Here is a 21,143-nt window from a genome sequence, read left to right as displayed (position 1 = left end):
TGTTATATTAATAGTTTGGGGAAATATGCATGTGATGTTCTGCTTCACGGTTTGTTCATGATGAACAAACCGTGAAGCAGAACATCACATGCATATATCCCCAGGAAATGTTTATGATCATTTTGCTATATAAATCACGGAATGATTACTTGAAGTCACCAGCCCGTTATAAATAGATGTATTGTATTACGTGTATGACAGTTTAAACACGGATGTAGATTGTCAGTACTTTGTCACACGTGTGTACACATTAAATGAACCTGTTCCTGATGTTAATAATCAAAACAAATCTTGCATGTCCTGACTCAAGAAATGTTTATATATAAATCTATGTTACAACATCGCCATATACTGATTATACTGATGCTCACGAGTGTTGGAACAATGCCGGTATCGACACACTTTAACTCTGGGTCTAATGCGTCGAAATACAAACAGTGTCTCAATTACGCGTGGTCTATGTAATGTGTGTGTGTGTGTGTGGCGTAATTATGTGAATGGTCCCGCTGTCCCGAACCATTTACTACAAGTTAAGACTAACTACACCGGTATCTCGAATTCCGCACATCTCGATGTCGTGTCATAACATTAGTTACATCCTGACGTGGGTGAACTTTCCACCATAAATCGCCAGAAAGCACGGTAGCACTTACCCATTGTACTCTGTGTATTTAGACAAGCTTCCGGACCATAATGAATGAACACGCCATATTTTCCTGTAAGAGTCCACGTCAGCTGCCAGATAAATTTAGTCCACTTCTACACAACACACTGACGATAACGCTTGCTCGATAGCCTCGACAGAGGTCTTGAGCGATATGTAAATACAGCACCTCTGAGTATTCAGTCCCCGGTGTGTGAGTGCACACGTGGTAGTGTGTACACACATTCCATTAGGGATGGCTACAAGTGATACCTCTGGGCATCATATACAATAGGCAATTGAATTTGTTTAATCCCATTTAGTATCGTATCAAGAAACAATTTCATTTTAATGCTAAACTGTATTTATAACCAGAAACATTTTAGGTGTTGTATATGTTTTTGTTATAACAGAATAAATCGTTAAAGACATTGAGGATAAAATCATTTATTGTTGTTTTATGTTTTGTTTTTACATCGGTAGAACATTGGCCTAGACTATATAAATATACACAGCAAGCGTATAATGATGTTAACGAAGTTTTAACGTCTACATTTAGCGTGATTATACAATTGTATATGTCTCACCTGTAAATGATGAGGTGATACGTCTTACTTATAACGTATACTAACGGATACCTATAGGGTCAGGGTTATTGGTAATTAGACTTGGTGTATCTAGTAGATAAGTATGACACGGAACAGGTAAAAATCAATATGCCTGCATGTGTATATATATATACCTTCACAGGTTAGACATTTACAGGTAGATACCGGACATGTTTGGTTTGTTTGTTTTTGTTTAACGTCCTATTAACAGCCAGGTTCATTTAAGGACGTACCAGGTTTAGGAGGTGGAGGAAAGCCGGAGTACCCGGAGAAAAACCACCGGCCTACGATCAGTACCTGGCAACTGTCCCACGTAGGTTTCGAACTCGCAACCCAGAGGTGGAGGGCTAGTGATAAAGTGTCGGTACACCTTAACCACTCGGCCACCGCGGCCCCCACCGGACATGTGGTCAGTGGGTAATACACAAGCTCACCCACCATCACACATCCACACACCCTCACACACATTCCAACATCCACCCACTCACAAAATTTGAAAACTTAACGCACTTTCCACAAATAACCCCTTTTCACAACCAAATGAAAAGCAAAAACTGTTACTCCTTAATTACGGTAAACCGTTCGAAAGGTATGCAATTCGCAGCACAATTTCAAATCCGACGAGGTATGCTCACAAATACTCCAACTAAAGACAGGATATATACAATTATCAACACCGAGTTATCATTAAAGAGTGAAAGTTCAATGCATTTAAAGCAGTCGACCAATGATAGAATATCTCGGCGGATTGTTATTAAGTATTACACGATGGGCGGATTGTTATTAAGTATTACATGATAGCGGATTGTTATTAAGTATTACATGATAGGCGGATTGTTATTAAGTATTACATGATAGGCGGATTGTTATTAAGTATTACATGATGGGCGGATTGTTATTAAGTATTACATGATAGGTGGATTGTTATTAAGTATAACATGATGGGCGGATTGTTATAAAGTATAACAAGATGGGCGGATTGTTATTAAGTATTACATGATAGGCGGATTGTTATTAAGTATTACATGATAGGCGGATTGTTATTAAGTATTACATGATGGGCGGATTGTTATTAAGTATTACATGATAGCGGATTGTTATAAAGTATTACATGATAGGCGGATTGTTATAAAGTATGACATGATAGCGGATTGTTATTAAGTATTACATGATAGCAGATTGTTATTAAGTATTACATGATGGGCGGATTGTTATTAAGTAGTACATGATGGGCGGATTGTTATAAAGTATTACATGATGGGCGGATTGTTATTAAGTATAACATAATAGGCGGATTGTTATTAAGTATTACATGATAGTCGGATTGTTATTAAGTATTATATAATGGGCGGATTGTTATTAAGTATTACATGATGGGCGGATTGTTATTAAGTATTACATAATGGGCGGATTGTTATTAAGTATTACATGATGGGCGGATTGTTATTAAGTATTACATGATAGCGGATTGTTATTAAGTATTACATGATAGGCGGATTGTTATTAAGTATTACATGATGGGCGGATTGTTATTAAGTATTACATGATAGGCGGATTGTTATAAAGTATTACATGATGGGCGGATGGTTATTAAGTATAACATGATGGGCGGATGGTTATTTAGTATAACATGATAGGCGGATTGTTATTAAGTATTACATGATGGGCGGATTGTTATTAAGTATTACACGATGGGCGGATTGTTATTAAGTATTACATGATGGGCGGATTGTTATTAAGTATTACACGATGGGCGGGTTGTTATAAAGTATTACATGATGGGCGGATTGTTATTAAGTATAACAAGATGGGCGGATTGTTATTAAGTATAACAAGATGGGCGGATTGTTATTAAGTTTAACAAGATGGGCGGATTGTTATTAAGTATAACAAGATAGGCGGTTGGTTATTAAGTATAACAAGATAGGCGGATTGTTATTAAGTATAACATGATGGGCGGATTGTTATTAAGTATAACAAGATGGGCGGATTGTTATAAAGTATTACATGATAGACGGATTGTTATTAAGTATTACATGATGGGCGGATTGTTATTAAGTATTACATGATGGGCGGATTGTTATTAAGTATTACATGATGGGCGGATTGTTATTAAGTATAACATGATAGGCGGATTGTTATTAAGTATTACATGATGGGCGGATTGTTATTAAGTATTACAAGATGGGCGGATTGTTATTAAGTATTACATGATGGGCGGATTGTTATTAAGTATTACATGATGGCGGATTGTTATTAAGTATTACATGATAGCGGATTGTTATTAAGTATTACATGATGGGCGGATTGTTATTAAGTATTACATGATGGGCGGATTGTTATTAAGTATTACATGATGGGCGGATTGTTATTAAGTATTACATGATGGGCGGATTGTTATTAAGTATTACATGATGGGCGGATTGTTATTAAGTATTACATGATGGTCGGATTGTTATAAAGTATTACATGATGGGCGGATTGTTATTAAGTTTAACAAGATGGGCAGATTGTTATTAAGTATTACACGATGGGCGGATTGTTATTAAGTATAACAAGATGGGCGGATTGTTATTAAGTATTACATGATGGGCGGATTGTTATAAAGTATTACATGATGGGCGGATTGTTATTAAGTATAACATGATGGGCGGATTGGTATTAAGTATTACATGATGGGCGGATTGTTATTAAGTATTACACGATGGGCGGATTGTTATTAAGTATTACATGATAGGCGGATTGTTATTAAGTATTACATAATGGGCGGATTGTTATTAAGTATTACATAATAGGCGGATTGTTATTAAGTATTACATGATAGCGGATTGTTATTAAGTATTACATGATAGTCGGATTGTTATTTGCCCTACATTAAAATTTGAACATACTTTATTCCATCATACCAGGTATAACCCCGCTGTCCCCTGACGACTGACGGACACGTTTATAGTTCAATCACTCTGAAATATCATACAGTACCTTTTAATTGACACGAGAACCCGCATGGATTCATTATACAGTTTAACAACATACATTTAACAGCAATTTGATATTCTCCCTGGAGGGGCGTATACTAAACAGCAATTGATTACTGGAATAATGAGTGTCCTACCCATTGTTTCCTTGCTGTAACAATAGCCTATCGAAAATTAAAAAGTTTTGCCGATAACTCACTGAATGCTGATTTTCACCAAATGTGTTAACTTATATAACAGGTTGACTGAGCAGATGTCGACGTATCGTAGGCGTGGAACTCAGCTGTTATTAATGTGTCTGGCCTGCAATAAACATTTTTTACTTTTTCTAGTGACAGACCGTTTGGTTTCATGACATCATCAATTTAAGTGAGATCGCCTGCATGCATGGCAGACTATTTAATATCATATGTTGCGCTGAACAACATATAAAAACAAATGTGGCGTCGAAATGTTCCGAAAGAATAGCGAGCATCACTGCGATATGTTTGCTTAGCTTCATTGCGTTTTTAAAACTGTATTGGCTGTAACATTGGTTTTTGCGGTATATCACAAGAAAAAAAAATAAAAAATTGCAAGTGATATAATGTGTGAAAAAGATCAAATGCTTGTGCAAAAAAACAAACAAGATATTAACACACCGAAAATGAATCAATCTGCATCTGTATCGTCCTTCTTTAAATAACCAATGGTGTTAAAGGCGGAAAGTGTTAAACTAGAAGGCGACGGGAAAATTATCATATCTCGAAAGAATTATAGAATTCTTGTGTAAACGTGCACTAGCCCCGATAAATGTCACAATTCTCAGCATTTCATTGCGACAGGTCTGTGTGAATCTATCAAAACGTGACATGAAAATATCTCCGTTATAGAAGGTTATCGTTATTTATCAAACAAGAAATGTCAAATAGGAGGTCCTCTTTGTTCTTTATTTGTATACAATACAGTGAAGGTACAACACGATAAAGAAAGATCAAAATCTTACACGATGGTGTCACCATGAAGCCCTCGTCACTTACAACTACAGACAACACCACAGCCCTCGTCACTTACAACTCAAGGCAGCATCACAGCCCTCGTCACTTACAACTCAAGACAACATTACAGCCCTCGTCACTTACAACTCTAGACAACATTACAGCCCTCGTCACTTACAACTCTAGACAACATTACAGTCCTCGTCACTTACAACTCTAGACAACATTACAGCCCTCGTCACTTACAACTCTAGATAACATCACAGCCCTCGTCACTTACAACTCTAGACAACATTACAGCCCTCGTCACTTACAACTCAAGACACCATCACAGCCCTCGTCACTTACAACTCAAGACACCATCACATTCCTCGTCACTTACAACTCAAGACAACATTACAGCCCTCGTCACTTACAACTCTAGATAACATTACAGCCCTCGTCACTTACAACTCTAGACAACATTACAGCCCTTGTCACTTACAACTCAAGGCACTATCACAGCCCTCGTCACTTACAACTCTAGATAACATTACAGCCCTCGTCAATTACAACTCAAGGCAGCATCACAGCCCTCGTCACTTACAACTCAAGGCACTATCACAGCCCTCGTCACTTACAACTCAAGGCACTATCACAGCCCTCGTCACTTACAACTCAAGGCACTATCACAGCCCTCGTCACTTACAACTCAAGGCACTATCACAGTCCTCGTCACTTACAACTCTAGATAACATTACAGCCCTCGTCACTTACAACTCTAGATAACATCACAGTCCTCGTCACTTACAACTCTAGACATCATCACAGCCCTCGTCACTTACAACTCTAGACAACATTACAGCCCTCGTCACTTACAACTCAAGGCACTAGCACAGCCCTCGTGACTTACAACTCTAGACAACATTACAGCCCTCGTCACTTACAACTCTAGATAACATCACAGTCCTCGTCACTTACAACTCTAGATAACATTACAGTTCTCGTCACTTACAACTCTAGATAACATTACAGTCCTCGTCACTTAAAACTCTAGATAACATTACAGCCCTCGTCACTTACAACTCAAGGCATCATCACAGCCCTCGTCACTTACAACTCAAGGCAGCATCACAGCTCTCGTCACTTACAACTCTAGATAACATCACAGTCCTCGTCACTTACAACTCAAGGCACTATCACAGCCCTCGTCACTTACAACTCTAGATAACATTACAGCCCTCGTCACCTACAACTCTAGACAACATTACAGCCCTCGTCACTTACAACTCTAGACATCATCACAGCCCTCGTCACTTACAACTCAAGGCAGCATCACAGCCCTCGTCACTTACAACTCTAGATAACATTACAGCCCTCGTCACTTACAACTCTAGATAACATTACAGCCCTCGTCACTTACAACTCTAGATAACATTACAGCCCTCGTCACTTACAACTCTAGACAACATTACAGCCCTTGTCACTTACAACTCTAGATAACATTACAGCCCTCGTCACTTACAACTCTAGACATCATCACGGCCCTCGTCAATTACAACTCTAGACAACATTACAGTCCTCGTCACTTACAACTCTAGATAACATTACAGCCCTCGTCACTTACAACTCAAGACACCATCACAGTCCTCGTCACTTACAACTCTAGATAACATCACAGCCCTCGTCACTTACAACTCTAGATAACATCACAGCCCTCGTCACTTACAACTCTAGATAACATTACAGTCCCCGTCACTTACAACTCTAGATAACATTACAGCCCTCGTCACTTACAACTCAAGACACTATCACAGCCCTCGTCACTTACAACTCTAGATAACATTACAGCCCTCGTCACTTACAACTCAAGGCAGCATCACAGCTCTCGTCACTTACAACTCTAGATAACATCACAGTCCTCGTCACTTACAACTCAAGGCACTATCACAGCCCTCGTCACTTACAACTCTAGATAACATTACAGCCCTCGTCACCTACAACTCTAGACAACATTACAGCCCTCGTCACTTACAACTCTAGACATCATCACAGCCCTCGTCACTTACAACTCAAGGCAGCATCACAGCCCTCGTCACTTACAACTCTAGATAACATTACAGCCCTCGTCACTTACAACTCTAGATAACATTACAGCCCTCGTCACTTACAACTCTAGATAACATTACAGCCCTCGTCACTTACAACTCTAGACAACATTACAGCCCTTGTCACTTACAACTCTAGATAACATTACAGCCCTCGTCACTTACAACTCAAGGCACTATCACAGCCCTCGTGACTTACAACTCAAGGCACTATCACAGCCCTCGTCACTTACAACTCAAGGCACTATCACAGTCCTCGTCACTTACAACTCTAGATAACATTACAGCCCTCGTCACTTACAACTCTAGATAACATCACAGTCCTCGTCACTTACAACTCTAGACATCATCACAGCCCTCGTCACTTACAACTCTAGACAACATTACAGCCCTCGTCACTTACAACTCAAGGCACTAGCACAGCCCTCGTCACTTACAACTCTAGACAACATTACAGCCCTCGTCACTTACAACTCTAGATAACATCACAGTCCTCGTCACTTACAACTCTAGATAACATTACAGTTCTCGTCACTTACAACTCTAGATAACATTACAGTCCTCGTCACTTACAACTCTAGATAACATTACAGCCCTCGTCACTTACAACTCAAGGCATCATCACAGCCCTCGTCACTTACAACTCAAGGCAGCATCACAGCTCTCGTCACTTACAACTCTAGATAACATCACAGTCCTCGTCACTTACAACTCAAGGCACTATCACAGCCCTCGTCACTTACAACTCTAGATAACATTACAGCCCTCGTCACCTACAACTCTAGACAACATTACAGCCCTCGTCACTTACAACTCTAGACATCATCACAGCCCTCGTCACTTACAACTCAAGGCAGCATCACAGCCCTCGTCACTTACAACTCTAGATAACATTACAGCCCTCGTCACTTACAACTCTAGATAACATTACAGCCCTCGTCACTTACAACTCTAGATAACATTACAGCCCTCGTCACTTACAACTCTAGACAACATTACAGCCCTCGTCACTTACAACTCTAGATAACATTACAGCCCTCGTCACTTACAACTCTAGACATCATCACGGCCCTCGTCACTTACAACTCTAGACAACATTACAGTCCTCGTCACTTACAACTCTAGATAACATTACAGCCCTCGTCACTTACAACTCAAGGCATCATCACAGCCCTCGTCACTTACAACTCAAGGCAGCATCACAGCTCTCGTCACTTACAACTCTAGATAACATCACAGTCCTCGTCACTTACAACTCAAGGCACTATCACAGCCCTCGTCACTTACAACTCTAGATAACATTACAGCCCTCGTCACCTACAACTCTAGACAACATTACAGCCCTCGTCACTTACAACTCTAGACATCATCACAGCCCTCGTCACTTACAACTCAAGGCAGCATCACAGCCCTCGTCACTTACAACTCTAGATAACATTACAGCCCTCGTCACTTACAACTCTAGATAACATTACAGCCCTCGTCACTTACAACTCTAGATAACATTACAGCCCTCGTCACTTACAACTCTAGACAACATTACAGCCCTTGTCACTTACAACTCTAGATAACATTACAGCCCTCGTCACTTACAACTCTAGACATCATCACGGCCCTCGTCACTTACAACTCTAGACAACATTACAGTCCTCGTCACTTACAACTCTAGATAACATTACAGCCCTCGTCACTTACAACTCAAGACACCATCACAGTCCTCGTCACTTACAACTCTAGATAACATCACAGCCCTCGTCACTTACAACTCTAGATAACATCACAGCCCTCGTCACTTACAACTCTAGATAACATTACAGTCCCCGTCACTTACAACTCTAGATAACATTACAGCCCTCGTCACTTACAACTCAAGACACTATCACAGCCCTCGTCACTTACAACTCTAGATAACATTACAGCCCTCGTCACTTACAACTCAAGGCAGCATCACAGCTCTCGTCACTTACAACTCTAGATAACATCACAGTCCTCGTCACTTACAACTCAAGGCACTATCACAGCCCTCGTCACTTACAACTCTAGATAACATTACAGCCCTCGTCACCTACAACTCTAGACAACATTACAGCCCTCGTCACTTACAACTCTAGACATCATCACAGCCCTCGTCACTTACAACTCAAGGCAGCATCACAGCCCTCGTCACTTACAACTCTAGATAACATTACAGCCCTCGTCACTTACAACTCTAGATAACATTACAGCCCTCGTCACTTAAAACTCTAGATAACATTACAACCCTCGTCACTTACAACTCTAGACAACATTACAGCCCTTGTCACTTACAACTCTAGATAACATTACAGCCCTCGTCACTTACAACTCTAGACATCATCACGGCCCTCGTCACTTACAACTCTAGACAACATTACAGTCCTCGTCACTTACAACTCTAGATAACATTACAGCCCTCGTCACTTACAACTCAAGACACCATCACAGTCCTCGTCACTTACAACTCTAGATAACATCACAGCCCTCGTCACTTACAACTCTAGATAACATCACAGCCCTCGTCACTTACAACTCTAGATAACATTACAGTCCCCGTCACTAACAACTCTAGATAACATTACAGCCCTCGTCACTTACAACTCAAGACACTATCACAGCCCTCGTCACTTACAACTCTAGATAACATTACAGCCCTCGTCACTTACAACTCAAGGCAGCATCACAGCCCTCGTCACTTACAACTCTAGATAACATCACAGCCCTCGTCACTTACAACTCTAGATAACATTACAGCCCTCGTCACTTACAACTCAAGGCAGCATCACAGCCCTCGTCACTTACAACTCTAGACAGCATCACAGTCCTCGTCACTTACAACTCTAGACAACATTACAGCCCTCGTCACTTACAACTCAAGGCATCATCACAGCCCTCGTCACTTACAACTCTAGATAACATCACAGCCCTCGTCACTTACAACTCTAGATAACATTACAGCCCTCGTCACTTACAACTCAAGGCAGCATCACAGCCCTCGTCACTTACAACTCTAGACAGCATCACAGTCCTCGTCACTTACAACTCAAGGCATCATCACAGCCCTCGTCACTTACAACTCTAGATAACATTACAGCCCTCGTCACTTACAACTCAAGGCACTATCACAGCCCTCGTCACTTACAACTCTAGATAACATTACAGTCCTCGTCACTTACAACTCAAGGCAGCATCACAGCCCTCGTCACTTACAACTATAGATAACATTACAGCCCTCGTCACTTACAACTCTAGACACTATCACAGCCCTCGTCACTTACAACTCTAGATAACATTACAGCCCTCGTCACTTACAACTCAAGGCAGCATCACAGCCCTCGTCACTTACAACTCTAGATAACATTACAGCCCTCGTCACTTACAACTCAAGACAACATTACAGCCCTCGTCACTTACAACTCAAGGCACTATCACAGCCCTCGTCACTTACAACTCAAGGCAGCATCACAGCCCTCGTCACTTACAACTCTAGATAATGTTACAGCCCTCGTCACTTACAACTCTAGACAACATCACAGCCCTCGTCACTTACAACTCTAGATAACATTACAGCCCTCGTCACTTACAACTCTAGACAACATCACAGCCCTCGTCACTTACAACTCTAGACATCATCACAGCCCTCGTCACTTACAACTCTAGATAACATTACAGTCCTCGTCACTTACAACTCAAGGCACTATCACAGCCCTCGTCACTTACAACTCTAGATAACATTACAGCCCTCGTCACCTACAACTCTAGACAACATTACAGCCCTCGTCACTTACAACTCTAGACATCATCACAGCCCTCGTCACTTACAACTCTAGACAACATCACAGCCCTCGTCACTTACAACTCTAGACATCATCACAGCCCTCGTCACTTACAACTCTAGATAACATTACAGTCCTCGTCACTTACAACTCAAGGCACTATCACAGCCCTCGTCACTTACAACTCTAGATAACATTACAGCCCTCGTCACCTACAACTCTAGACAACATTACAGCCCTCGTCACTTACAACTCTAGACATCATCACAGCCCTCGTCACTTACAACTCTAGATTACATTACAGCCCTCGTCACTTACAACTCTAGACAACATCACAGTCCTCGTCACTTACAACTCTAGATAACATTACAGCCCTCGTCACTTACAACTCTAGACAACATCACAGTCCTCGTCACTTACAACTCTAGATAACATCACAGCCCTCGTCACTTACAACTCTAGACAACATTACAGCCCTCGTCACTTACAACTCTAGATAACATTACAGCCCTCGTCACTTACAACTCTAGATAACATTACAGCCCTCGTCACTTACAACTCTAGACAACATCACAGTCCTCGTCACTTACAACTCTAGATAACATCACAGCCCTCGTCACTTACAACTCTAGACAACATTACAGCCCTCGTCACTTACAACTCTAGATAACATTACAGCCCTCGTCATCTACAACTCTAGATTACATTACAGCCCTCGTCACTTACAACTCTAGACAACATCACAGTCCTCGTCACTTACAACTCAAGATAACATTACAGCCCTCGTCACTTACAACTCTAGACAACATTACAGCCCTCGTCACTTACAACTCTAGATAACATTACAGTCCTCGTCACTTACAACTCTAGATAACATTACAGTCCTCGTCACTTACAACTCTAGATAACATTACAGCCCTCGTCACTTACAACTCTAGATAATATTACAGCCCTCGTCACTTACAACTCAAGACACTATCACATCCCTCGTCACTTACAACTCTAGATAACATTACAGCCCTCGTCACTTACAACTATAGACAACATCACAGTCCTCGTCACTTACAACTCAAGGCACTATCACAGCCCTCGTCACTTACAACTCTAGACAACATCACAGTCCTCGTCACTTACAACTCAAGACAATATCACAGCCCTCGTCACTTACAACTCTAGACAACATCACAGCCCTCGTGACTTACAACTCTAGATAACATTACAGCCCTCGTCACTTACAACTCAAGACACTATCACAGTCCTCGTCACTTACAACTCTAGATAACATTACAGCCCTCGTCACTTACAACTACAGACACCATCACAGCCCTCGTCACTTACAACTCAAGGCACTATCACAGCCCTCGTCACTTACAACTCAAGGCACTATCACAGCCCTCGTCATTTACAACTCAAGGCACTATCACAGCCCTCGTCACTTACAACTCAAGGCACTATCACAGCCTTCGTCACTTACAAGTCTAGACAGCATCACAGCCCTCGTCACTTACAACTCAAGGCATCATCACAGCCCTCGTCACTTACAACTCAAGGCATCATCACAGCCCTCGTCACTTACAACTCAAGGCATCATCACAGCCCTCGTCACTTACAACTCTAGACATCATCACAACCCTCGTCACTTACAACTCAAGGCATCATCACAGCCCTCGTCACTTACAACTCAAGGCATCATCACAGCCCTCGTCACTTACAACTCTAGATAACATTACAGTCCTCGTCACTTACAACTCTAGACACTATCACAGCCCTCGTCACTTACAACTCTAGACAACATCACAGTCCTCGTCACTTACAACTATAAACAACATCACAGCCCTCGTCACTAACAACTCTAGACAACATCACAGTCCTCGTCACTTACAACTATAAACAACATTACAGCCCTCGTCACTTACAACTCTAGACATCATCACAGTCCTCGTCACTTACAACTATAAACAACATCACAGCCCTCGTCACTTACAACTCAAGGCACTATCACAGCCCTCGTGACTTACAACTCAAGACACTATCACAGCCCTCGTCACTTACAACTCTAGATAACATTACAAAAGTTTAGGGTCTGATATAACACCAGATCAAAAAAAGAAGTTGGGTCCTTCAGCTCAAATTTTCTCCAGGGTAGCCATTTTGAAAATGGGTGAATTTCGCAGTAAAAATTCTCAAAAATCTTAAATGTTTACCTATTTATTGTTATTACCTGAGCTTTGGGGGGAAAAAACAATCGGACTTACAAAATTAATATCAACATTTCTTATTGATACGCATGTGGGTTAATGTTGCGTCCCGTTTTGTTGCTCATTGGTGTATTCATGTAAAATATACATTGTTGTACATTGTTGCAACTTGTACATTCCAATGACGTCACATTGTTTACAGATCCCGCGTTGTGCCTGCACTGCCTGACACGAAGGCTTCATTCTGTGTTTTTTAATGTTTTTTGTTAGTTTTCTGATAATTCAATTGATCAGGTATGATTAAACAACCCCAATCAATATGAGGTGTGATTGTAATTTTAAGTTTAAACCGCATATTGCGAAAAATACTTCAACTTTCACTTTGTCAGTGCATTCGTGATCGCAGCTTCGATCGGCTGTCATGGCAACGACGAGGACGGTGGTTTCATCACAGTGACGAATTTACAAACTTGCATGTGTACAGCCGAAAACTTCTAACTATACCTTTGTCTTTGGAAATCATCTGTAAATAATTAATTGAATTAATTACGATCCATTGCATTCGTTTATTAACGTTTGTTCGTTTCTATATGCCGATTTCGATACTTAAAACACTGAAGAGTTCCAATATTGGAGAATGGTCCTAGAGCACCCGACTACCCTAAATCAATACTTATGAAACAGGTACGAGCGTGAAGGTAATTGTATGAGAGCAACGAAAAGTGCTGTACATTCTTACGAAAATGACAAACATCGTCAAAATTACTTAAAAAGTAGTCAATTAATCGGCATTTCTTCAATTAACACCAGTTTATAACGCCATTATGTAACCATACTTGAATAAATAGAAGAATGTACAGCACTTTTTCTCGGTTTCTTAGCACGATGAATAAATTTACCGACCAAGTGTTAATGTAGTCCTTCGTGCCGGTCACGTGACCACGCGAGAACACGAGGAACGACGAAAACATCCCGATAAAGACGTTGGACACCTAACATTAAAATCCGATCAAAAAAACAAACAGAACTAACCGGGAAATCATTAAATATTGAATTTATATTAAAGCATGATGTTTTTTGTTCTTTTTAATTATAAATGCAACATTAACCCACATGCGTAGTTACCTATCGGGCTACATATCTATTTTCTCGCTTCATAACATACTGGCCAATCAGTGGCCGCCAGACATTTTATCCTTGGCTCAATTTTCTATACACAGGGGCTGTTTCAAAAATCTATTTTTTCAATTGGTTGGTTGTTCCCTATAAACGAAAGGACACCTGTTACACACCTAATGGCCGTATTCGACTTATCGTGAAGTAGTTTACTTCGCCGTATACAGTTTCAGAATTGATTACTTTTAGTCTTACGAATATCAATACTTGTGAGTAGTATGTTAGTAGCTATACATTTACTATATTGTTAAAGACAAGCGATAATATTCAGAAAATCCTGCACATACTCATGACGATACTAACGATTTCGTTGGTTAGTGACTAACGTGGACAGACAAGATACACACACCTGGCCCTTTAAAGTGAACATGACAATTTTTGTTCTAAGCAATACAGCAGTTGACAATCGAGAAAGGAAACAGAAAAGACAATACAGAAGGGAGTGTCCAATTATCAAGGGGTTTACAGTAAGGGCTGCATTCTCTCAATGTTAATCGGATATATCAACCCCAATCCTGCTGGAGTGGTCGGCTATTCACGGGCAATGCTGCTGTCGGGGCCTATCGGTCTTCAGTTTTTCTTTTTTTCTCACTGGGACCTAAACAAGGTTCCAACACTGTTTAAATAATCATTGATTCTTCAAACTTTTAATCAGTATACTTAAAGAAGATAGGAAATATTGATAGATGCTACCCCCCCAACAGAACTTTGATTTACATTGTTATTCTAAGAATATTTGGCCTTGTGGCAAAGCTCGTCCCTGTTCCTATCATCATTTAACAATAAGCATCCATGAACAGTCATTCAGCGTTCAATTTAAGCAAGTATATTTTACTAGAGTGCAATGCAAGTAATATCTATCTCGCTTTGATGACTTTCCCGCTGTCTTATAATCAACTAATGCTGTTAATGCTACTCCACATAAGTCTCGTACGGTAATCCATTATTGTTTGGCGTTTCTCTTCCTTACGAGGTGCTGTGAGCCTAATATTGAAGACTTTGAATTTTGCCGGACATATTGTATTATGTTTTCAACAAATATTCCTTCAGTCTCTATACACGTTTGCCAGCAGTGTTTAATGACCTAAATGCCACTGATATCAAACTCATTTTCTTGGCTGTTCACAGCGTCATCCACTGCATGTATCACGCCATCATCGGACTGAAAGTTGGTGCCTCAAATAGCTGTTTTCAGTTTTGGAAATAGATAAAAGTCTGATGGAGAGAGATCTGGTGAATAAGGCGGATGCTCAATCAATTTAAAGCCACAATCGTAAATGGCATCTCTGGCAATGACAGACTTATGAACAGAAGCATTGTCCTGATGAAATAACACACCATTAGTGAGCTTTCCGCGGCGCTTAATTTTACTTTTTTCCCGTAACTGCCTCAGAAGTAAAGCATAGTATGTGTCACTGATTGTTTGGTCCCTTTTGGAGATATCTGCAGAATATCATCTGCATCCCAGAAAACAGAGGCCATAACATTTACAGCTGATGGAACAGTCTTTGGTGATTCCATTGTTTCGGTTGTTGTTTGACCTGTGGGGTAAAATGATGGACCCATGTTTTATCAATAGTGACAAATATCTGAAGAGCAGGATCTTCCTAAACAAGAGGCCAAGGGCCTCGTAGCTCTCTGGACGTTGATACAGTAACGTGCCAATTTTAGTCTTTTTTTTTTTTTTTTTAATTTTGCTATATATTCTTTGTATTTTTAACTTTTTCAATGAATTTTCCTGACTTTGTGTATTGATCGTTTTAAATGAAATTTGTACTCTTATAGAGAATTGTTTCCTGTTTCATCTCATAATATTTTCACTGTTTTCCGATGTATATGACTAGAGAAATCATATATTTTTTTTACAATACCTAATTTTTTGAACGCCATTTTGACGTTATTTTAGTAACGTCATATAGAGAAATGGCGTCACACGGAAATTATCAGTGTAGACAATTCTGTATTGCTCCATAAATACTCAACGGAAAAATAAATTAATATTATGATAAGAAACTATGGACATTTCTTCATAACATGACGAAATATTGTCAAAATCCGTTCACATAGTAATGTTTCATATCAGTGTGTTTGCCAGGGACGTATACGTATACCTCGCGAGACACTCTGTACACTGTAGCAGACGACATAATGTATATAAAGTAACACGCATAGCAGCATTTTTTTTGCAGCGGCACAGGGATACGTGTGTTGCAGCACATTACTATATACACATTACAGTGGGTTGATATAGGAACTTTGCCTCATAACTCCTCAGAATAACGTTCGGCATGTCCCTGTGACACCGAATATGTCCAAAATGACACCGTAAATTGACGATTACTCGAAAATGAAAACATTTAACAACTCAAATTTCTTGTCAAATCTAGTTCGTGTCGACCCCAATCATGTGTCTTGAAATCCATTCCGACAGTCCCACTATTTCTGATATCCTCTGTCCACAAAATTTTAATAATTCTACTTCCGGCAAAAACATGAGAATGACTGCGTAAGCTCTCCTGGACTCCGTCCAGAGAGCTAAAAACTATCAGATTAGCACGCGATAATGAGCGCCCTAGTGTTGCTACCATATCATTTCGGATATTCTTAGGTGTTAAACCTGTTTATGCAAATATTGGATCGCTGCTCTTTCACCGATTTTGTCCAGTGCTTCCTCTTCGATATAAACTAACCAAATGAGATCAGTCTTTGAGTACACGGCCCTATATTGACAAAAATAGTAGGACTTAAAAAGAACATCTTTGAGTACCTCCTTCAATGTGAGGCTCACAACATATCAATCATCCTTCGTATTTACGTTTTTGTAAGTGTATCTTGATTTTTACACAAGTGTGACGACGTTATTACCCTTTTGTATACCCACTTTTATTAAAGCAAAAATTCATGAAACATATTGAAAACGTAATAACCTGTCCTAGTAAGACTCGAATTCCTATCAGATTCATACACTATCACATAAAACTTACTAACTCGCAGGAAAAAAACATGTAACAGACCCGGATATCATTAACACCGACAAATTGTAAAGTTGTTGTCACGCAGGCTGAAGCTAAAGCCTACTTTGCTGTCATAAGTATGTAAGTGACAAGCCATCTGTATGGGTAACTTAGGAATTATTGGAAATACACTGTATGTTCACCAAAAACCTGTGTACATGTATATTATAACAAATATTAACAAACATGAATCACGCCTTTTGAACAGGTATCTTATTGCAAATATTAACATGTATTAGTCACGCCTTTTGTACAGGTATCTTATGACAATTATTAACATATATATATCAATTAAACCCTTTATATTGATACATGCATCTTATAACACATATTAATATGCATAAATCGCGCCTTTTGAACAGGTATCATATCGCAAATGTCCACGTACATTGTATATTAATCATGCCTTTTCAACAGATATATTATGATACATATATTAAGATATATCAGTAAAATATGTTTAGACATATATACACCACACTTTTTGTCCTAGAGGAAGGGATTATTTAAGCAAACAAGGCCACGTGAGTTACTTCCCTTCTACTGATGTAGAACTTCTCAGTGAAGGGTAGCAAGGTTAAAGACGTCACAAAATAAAATAGAAAACATCTGAAAGTGTTCCGCATCATTACAGCCATCAGTTATTTTGACTGATACCTGATTACATTGCAGAATGGGGATAAATGAATACTCTGAACAATTAGAAATCAGTAAATACATAGAGGATATCGAATGGTTTCCCGTTAGATATCACGAGTATGACGTCATCCCTTTGTGACGTTACTCCACGTCACCTTGACGGCGCCATTTTGAATGGACTGATCAACCAAATATTTAAGCGTTTCTGCTATCATAGGAGGATCTATGCATGAATAGCTAACGTCAAGTTAGTATTTTATCAAAAACTAGTCTGAATATTTCAGAAATACAGCAAAATAATCAATTCATCTATCTTCGCTTCAAATGGAAAAATCGCCAAGTTGCAATGTGGTGAAAACAAAGGTTTGCTCTGACTGGTCAAAAACGTAAAACTTATATTTTTACTGCAGAACTTATATTTTCACTGCAGAACTTATATTTTCACTTCACTGCAGAACTTATATTTTCACTGCAAAATCATATATTTTCACTGCTTATCGCTGAAGTGAAAAATATAAGTTTTACTAGTTTGATAAAAAAAAAATGCCATGAAATATATAGATGTGTATAAGCTGTTTCAATTATTGATACTACTACGTACCCTAGTCACAGTTAACTGACAGATGTTTATTGTTCTTGAGGTGAGTCATTGTTTCAATTCAGTAATGTATAAGGCTTCTTTGATAATGGAGTAGCAATTGTTTGTCTATTGATTAAAAGCTAAGACTGGTTTTACTAAGCTTTGAAAAAAAATCAAGCTAAATAGAATAGATAATCTGGATAATAAGGGTCAATTCTTAATAAACCAGGTAATCTGGGTGTTAAGAGGGATCTGGAGGATAAAGGTCCCCTTTTTTACAGATCAGCTAATCTGGAGGATAAAGGTCTCCCCTTTTTACAGATCAGCTAATCTGGAGGATAAAGGTCCCCCCTTTTTACAGATCAGCTAATCTGGAGGATAAAGGTCCCCCCCCCCCCCCCCCCCCCCCCCCCTTTTTTTTTTTTTTTTACAGACCAGCTAATCTGGAGGATAAAGGTTCCCCCTTTTTACAGACCAGCTAGTCTGGAGGATAAGGGTCCCTTCGTAATAGATCAGATAAACTAAATGATAAAGATCCCTTTTTTATAGACCACACAAACCATACAAACCTTACCACTGCGGCGCTGACAACAGAAAACCGAAAATTCTTTTGTTGTGAAATGATTCGGTATAAGACAGGTTCAAAAGAATATAATTTCATATGTTGAATAACGGTTCCTTGATTTCCTCTTATATACCCGCATTAATGAAACTTCCAATTGCACAGGCGGTGAAAAAAATTATTATAATCAATTCTTATACTTCGATAATATATTTGGTCAACAACAGCATTGGTGTTCATAATTATATATACATATTATTGGTCATATAGTACAAAAGACAGTACAGATAAGTAAATCGTCAAATTTTCGAGGCAATCGAAACGATTACATACATACAAAGGTCAGGAAACAGATTCATAAGTTACGTAGAAAAGTAAGGAACAGTGTCGTTATGTTTCAATGATCCCTTTGGTCGATAAATTATTTCCCACATTGCTATTAACTTGAAAATCTGGGGTTGTGTTTATATGGATATAAATATAAAAAAGACGTAATAAAGGGACTAACAAGTATCTACGCAAGTTAAAACGAAGAGATAACAGCACGTGCTATGAAGGAAAATATTTTGTGTATATCCGCAATTGGTTTGTTTCGTCCCACAACCTCGATCGGCCACAGATAGGGTCAGTGGGTAGCAATGTCAACATAAGGTAGAGAACCAATGATACCAAATTTCCTAAAAACTGAGGGGCTGGCACCATTTAACGTAAATATATAAGTGACAAGAATGGATTTCAAAAGTATCATCACATATCTAGTATGTCAGATATTCTAAGAGGCATAGTATCATTTAACGTAAATGTATATGTATATATATAAACAAATATAAAACACAAATAACAAGAGAAGATATCGAAAGTATCATCACATACATACATGTGTTTTGAATGGTATATATCCAAAATATTTTTAATTACGCAGTACCTAGAATAACAGATACACATAAGTGTCATAACATATAAAGAATACTATTGGATATCAAGCATTTCCGCAGCTATCTACACTATCTCAAATTACAAGTACATAGAACATCAGAAGACATCAGAGTATGGAGTGCGATGTCATTTTCACGAGATATTTGTAATCTTCTTAAATGACTTGAATTACTGTTTCCCGGGAATAAACAATCCGGGGAATTTAATTCTTTTTACATAATATACAAATAAAACATAATTAGGATAATTCTTACCGTGTCTCATACATAATCTCATTGTGGGGCGGCGGTTAAAACTCCAGCTAACATCCGTAAAGTCGCCGTAACATTGATTGTATGTACAGACTTCGTTTGATCATTCAATAGTGACTCTGCCACGTCATGAAATCGTTTTTGATTGTATCAGTTAGCCTGTGAGAGTTTGAGATAGAGAACGGGAGTTCTACCTACAATAGTAGATTGGATAAAGGAAAATAATCCCATTTAACGTTATAGAAAATCGACCTGGAGTTATTTAAGTTCACTGCAGAATTTTCAGTGATAAAAATGTCCTTCAGCTACGTCAACACGGACTCTCCTGTAAAACTAATATTGTTCAAACAAACACAGGTAATAGTGTAGATCTTGTATTGTGCTTACTAGCGACGTTTGAAGCTATCACTGCACGCACCCCATGAAGTATATAGTTAGTAATTATAAAAGTCTTGTATACAGGTTAGTTGAAAGTATTCGCGGATATTTAATTTAGCTGTGTTCGTGAGCTAACTCTACAGTATACAACGTATGAAGAATTGGTGTGATAAAACGGTCGAAAATGATTGTACGACAGATGCACGAAAATGTCATCACTAATGCAAATTAATAGTTAGAACCTGTCACAAACCTTATACTTCGCGAACATGACTGGTCCTGGCTAATCGACCGTGAAATCAACACCTGTGGCGATTGTAGTAAT

The 21,143-nt window shown here is 39.2% G+C and overlaps 1 protein-coding gene across 2 annotated transcripts in view; it reads right to left on the bottom strand.

Annotated features, from left to right (window-relative positions):
* LOC117343469 (glycoprotein-N-acetylgalactosamine 3-beta-galactosyltransferase 1-like) overlaps positions 1–20,528 on the bottom strand; it is a 32,041-nt gene extending 11,513 nt beyond the window's left edge. The window contains exon 1 of one of the 2 annotated variants that reach the window (XM_033905828.1): positions 20,444–20,528. In XM_033905828.1, the coding sequence (XP_033761719.1) occupies positions 20,444–20,465 (22 nt within the window). In that variant the 5' untranslated portion in view covers positions 20,466–20,528. Of the gene's footprint in view, positions 1–653; positions 860–20,443 lie in introns of those variants that run through there. The other variant, XM_033905829.1, reaches the window with a different exon arrangement.
* Positions 20,529–21,143: the final 615 nt, after the last annotated feature.

Source organism: Pecten maximus, chromosome 15 (assembly GCF_902652985.1).
Source record: "Pecten maximus chromosome 15, xPecMax1.1, whole genome shotgun sequence".
NCBI classification, from domain to species: domain Eukaryota; kingdom Metazoa; phylum Mollusca; class Bivalvia; order Pectinida; family Pectinidae; genus Pecten; species Pecten maximus.
Note: the sequence above shows the minus strand (reverse complement) of the source record. Positions and strands in the feature narration are given on the sequence as shown.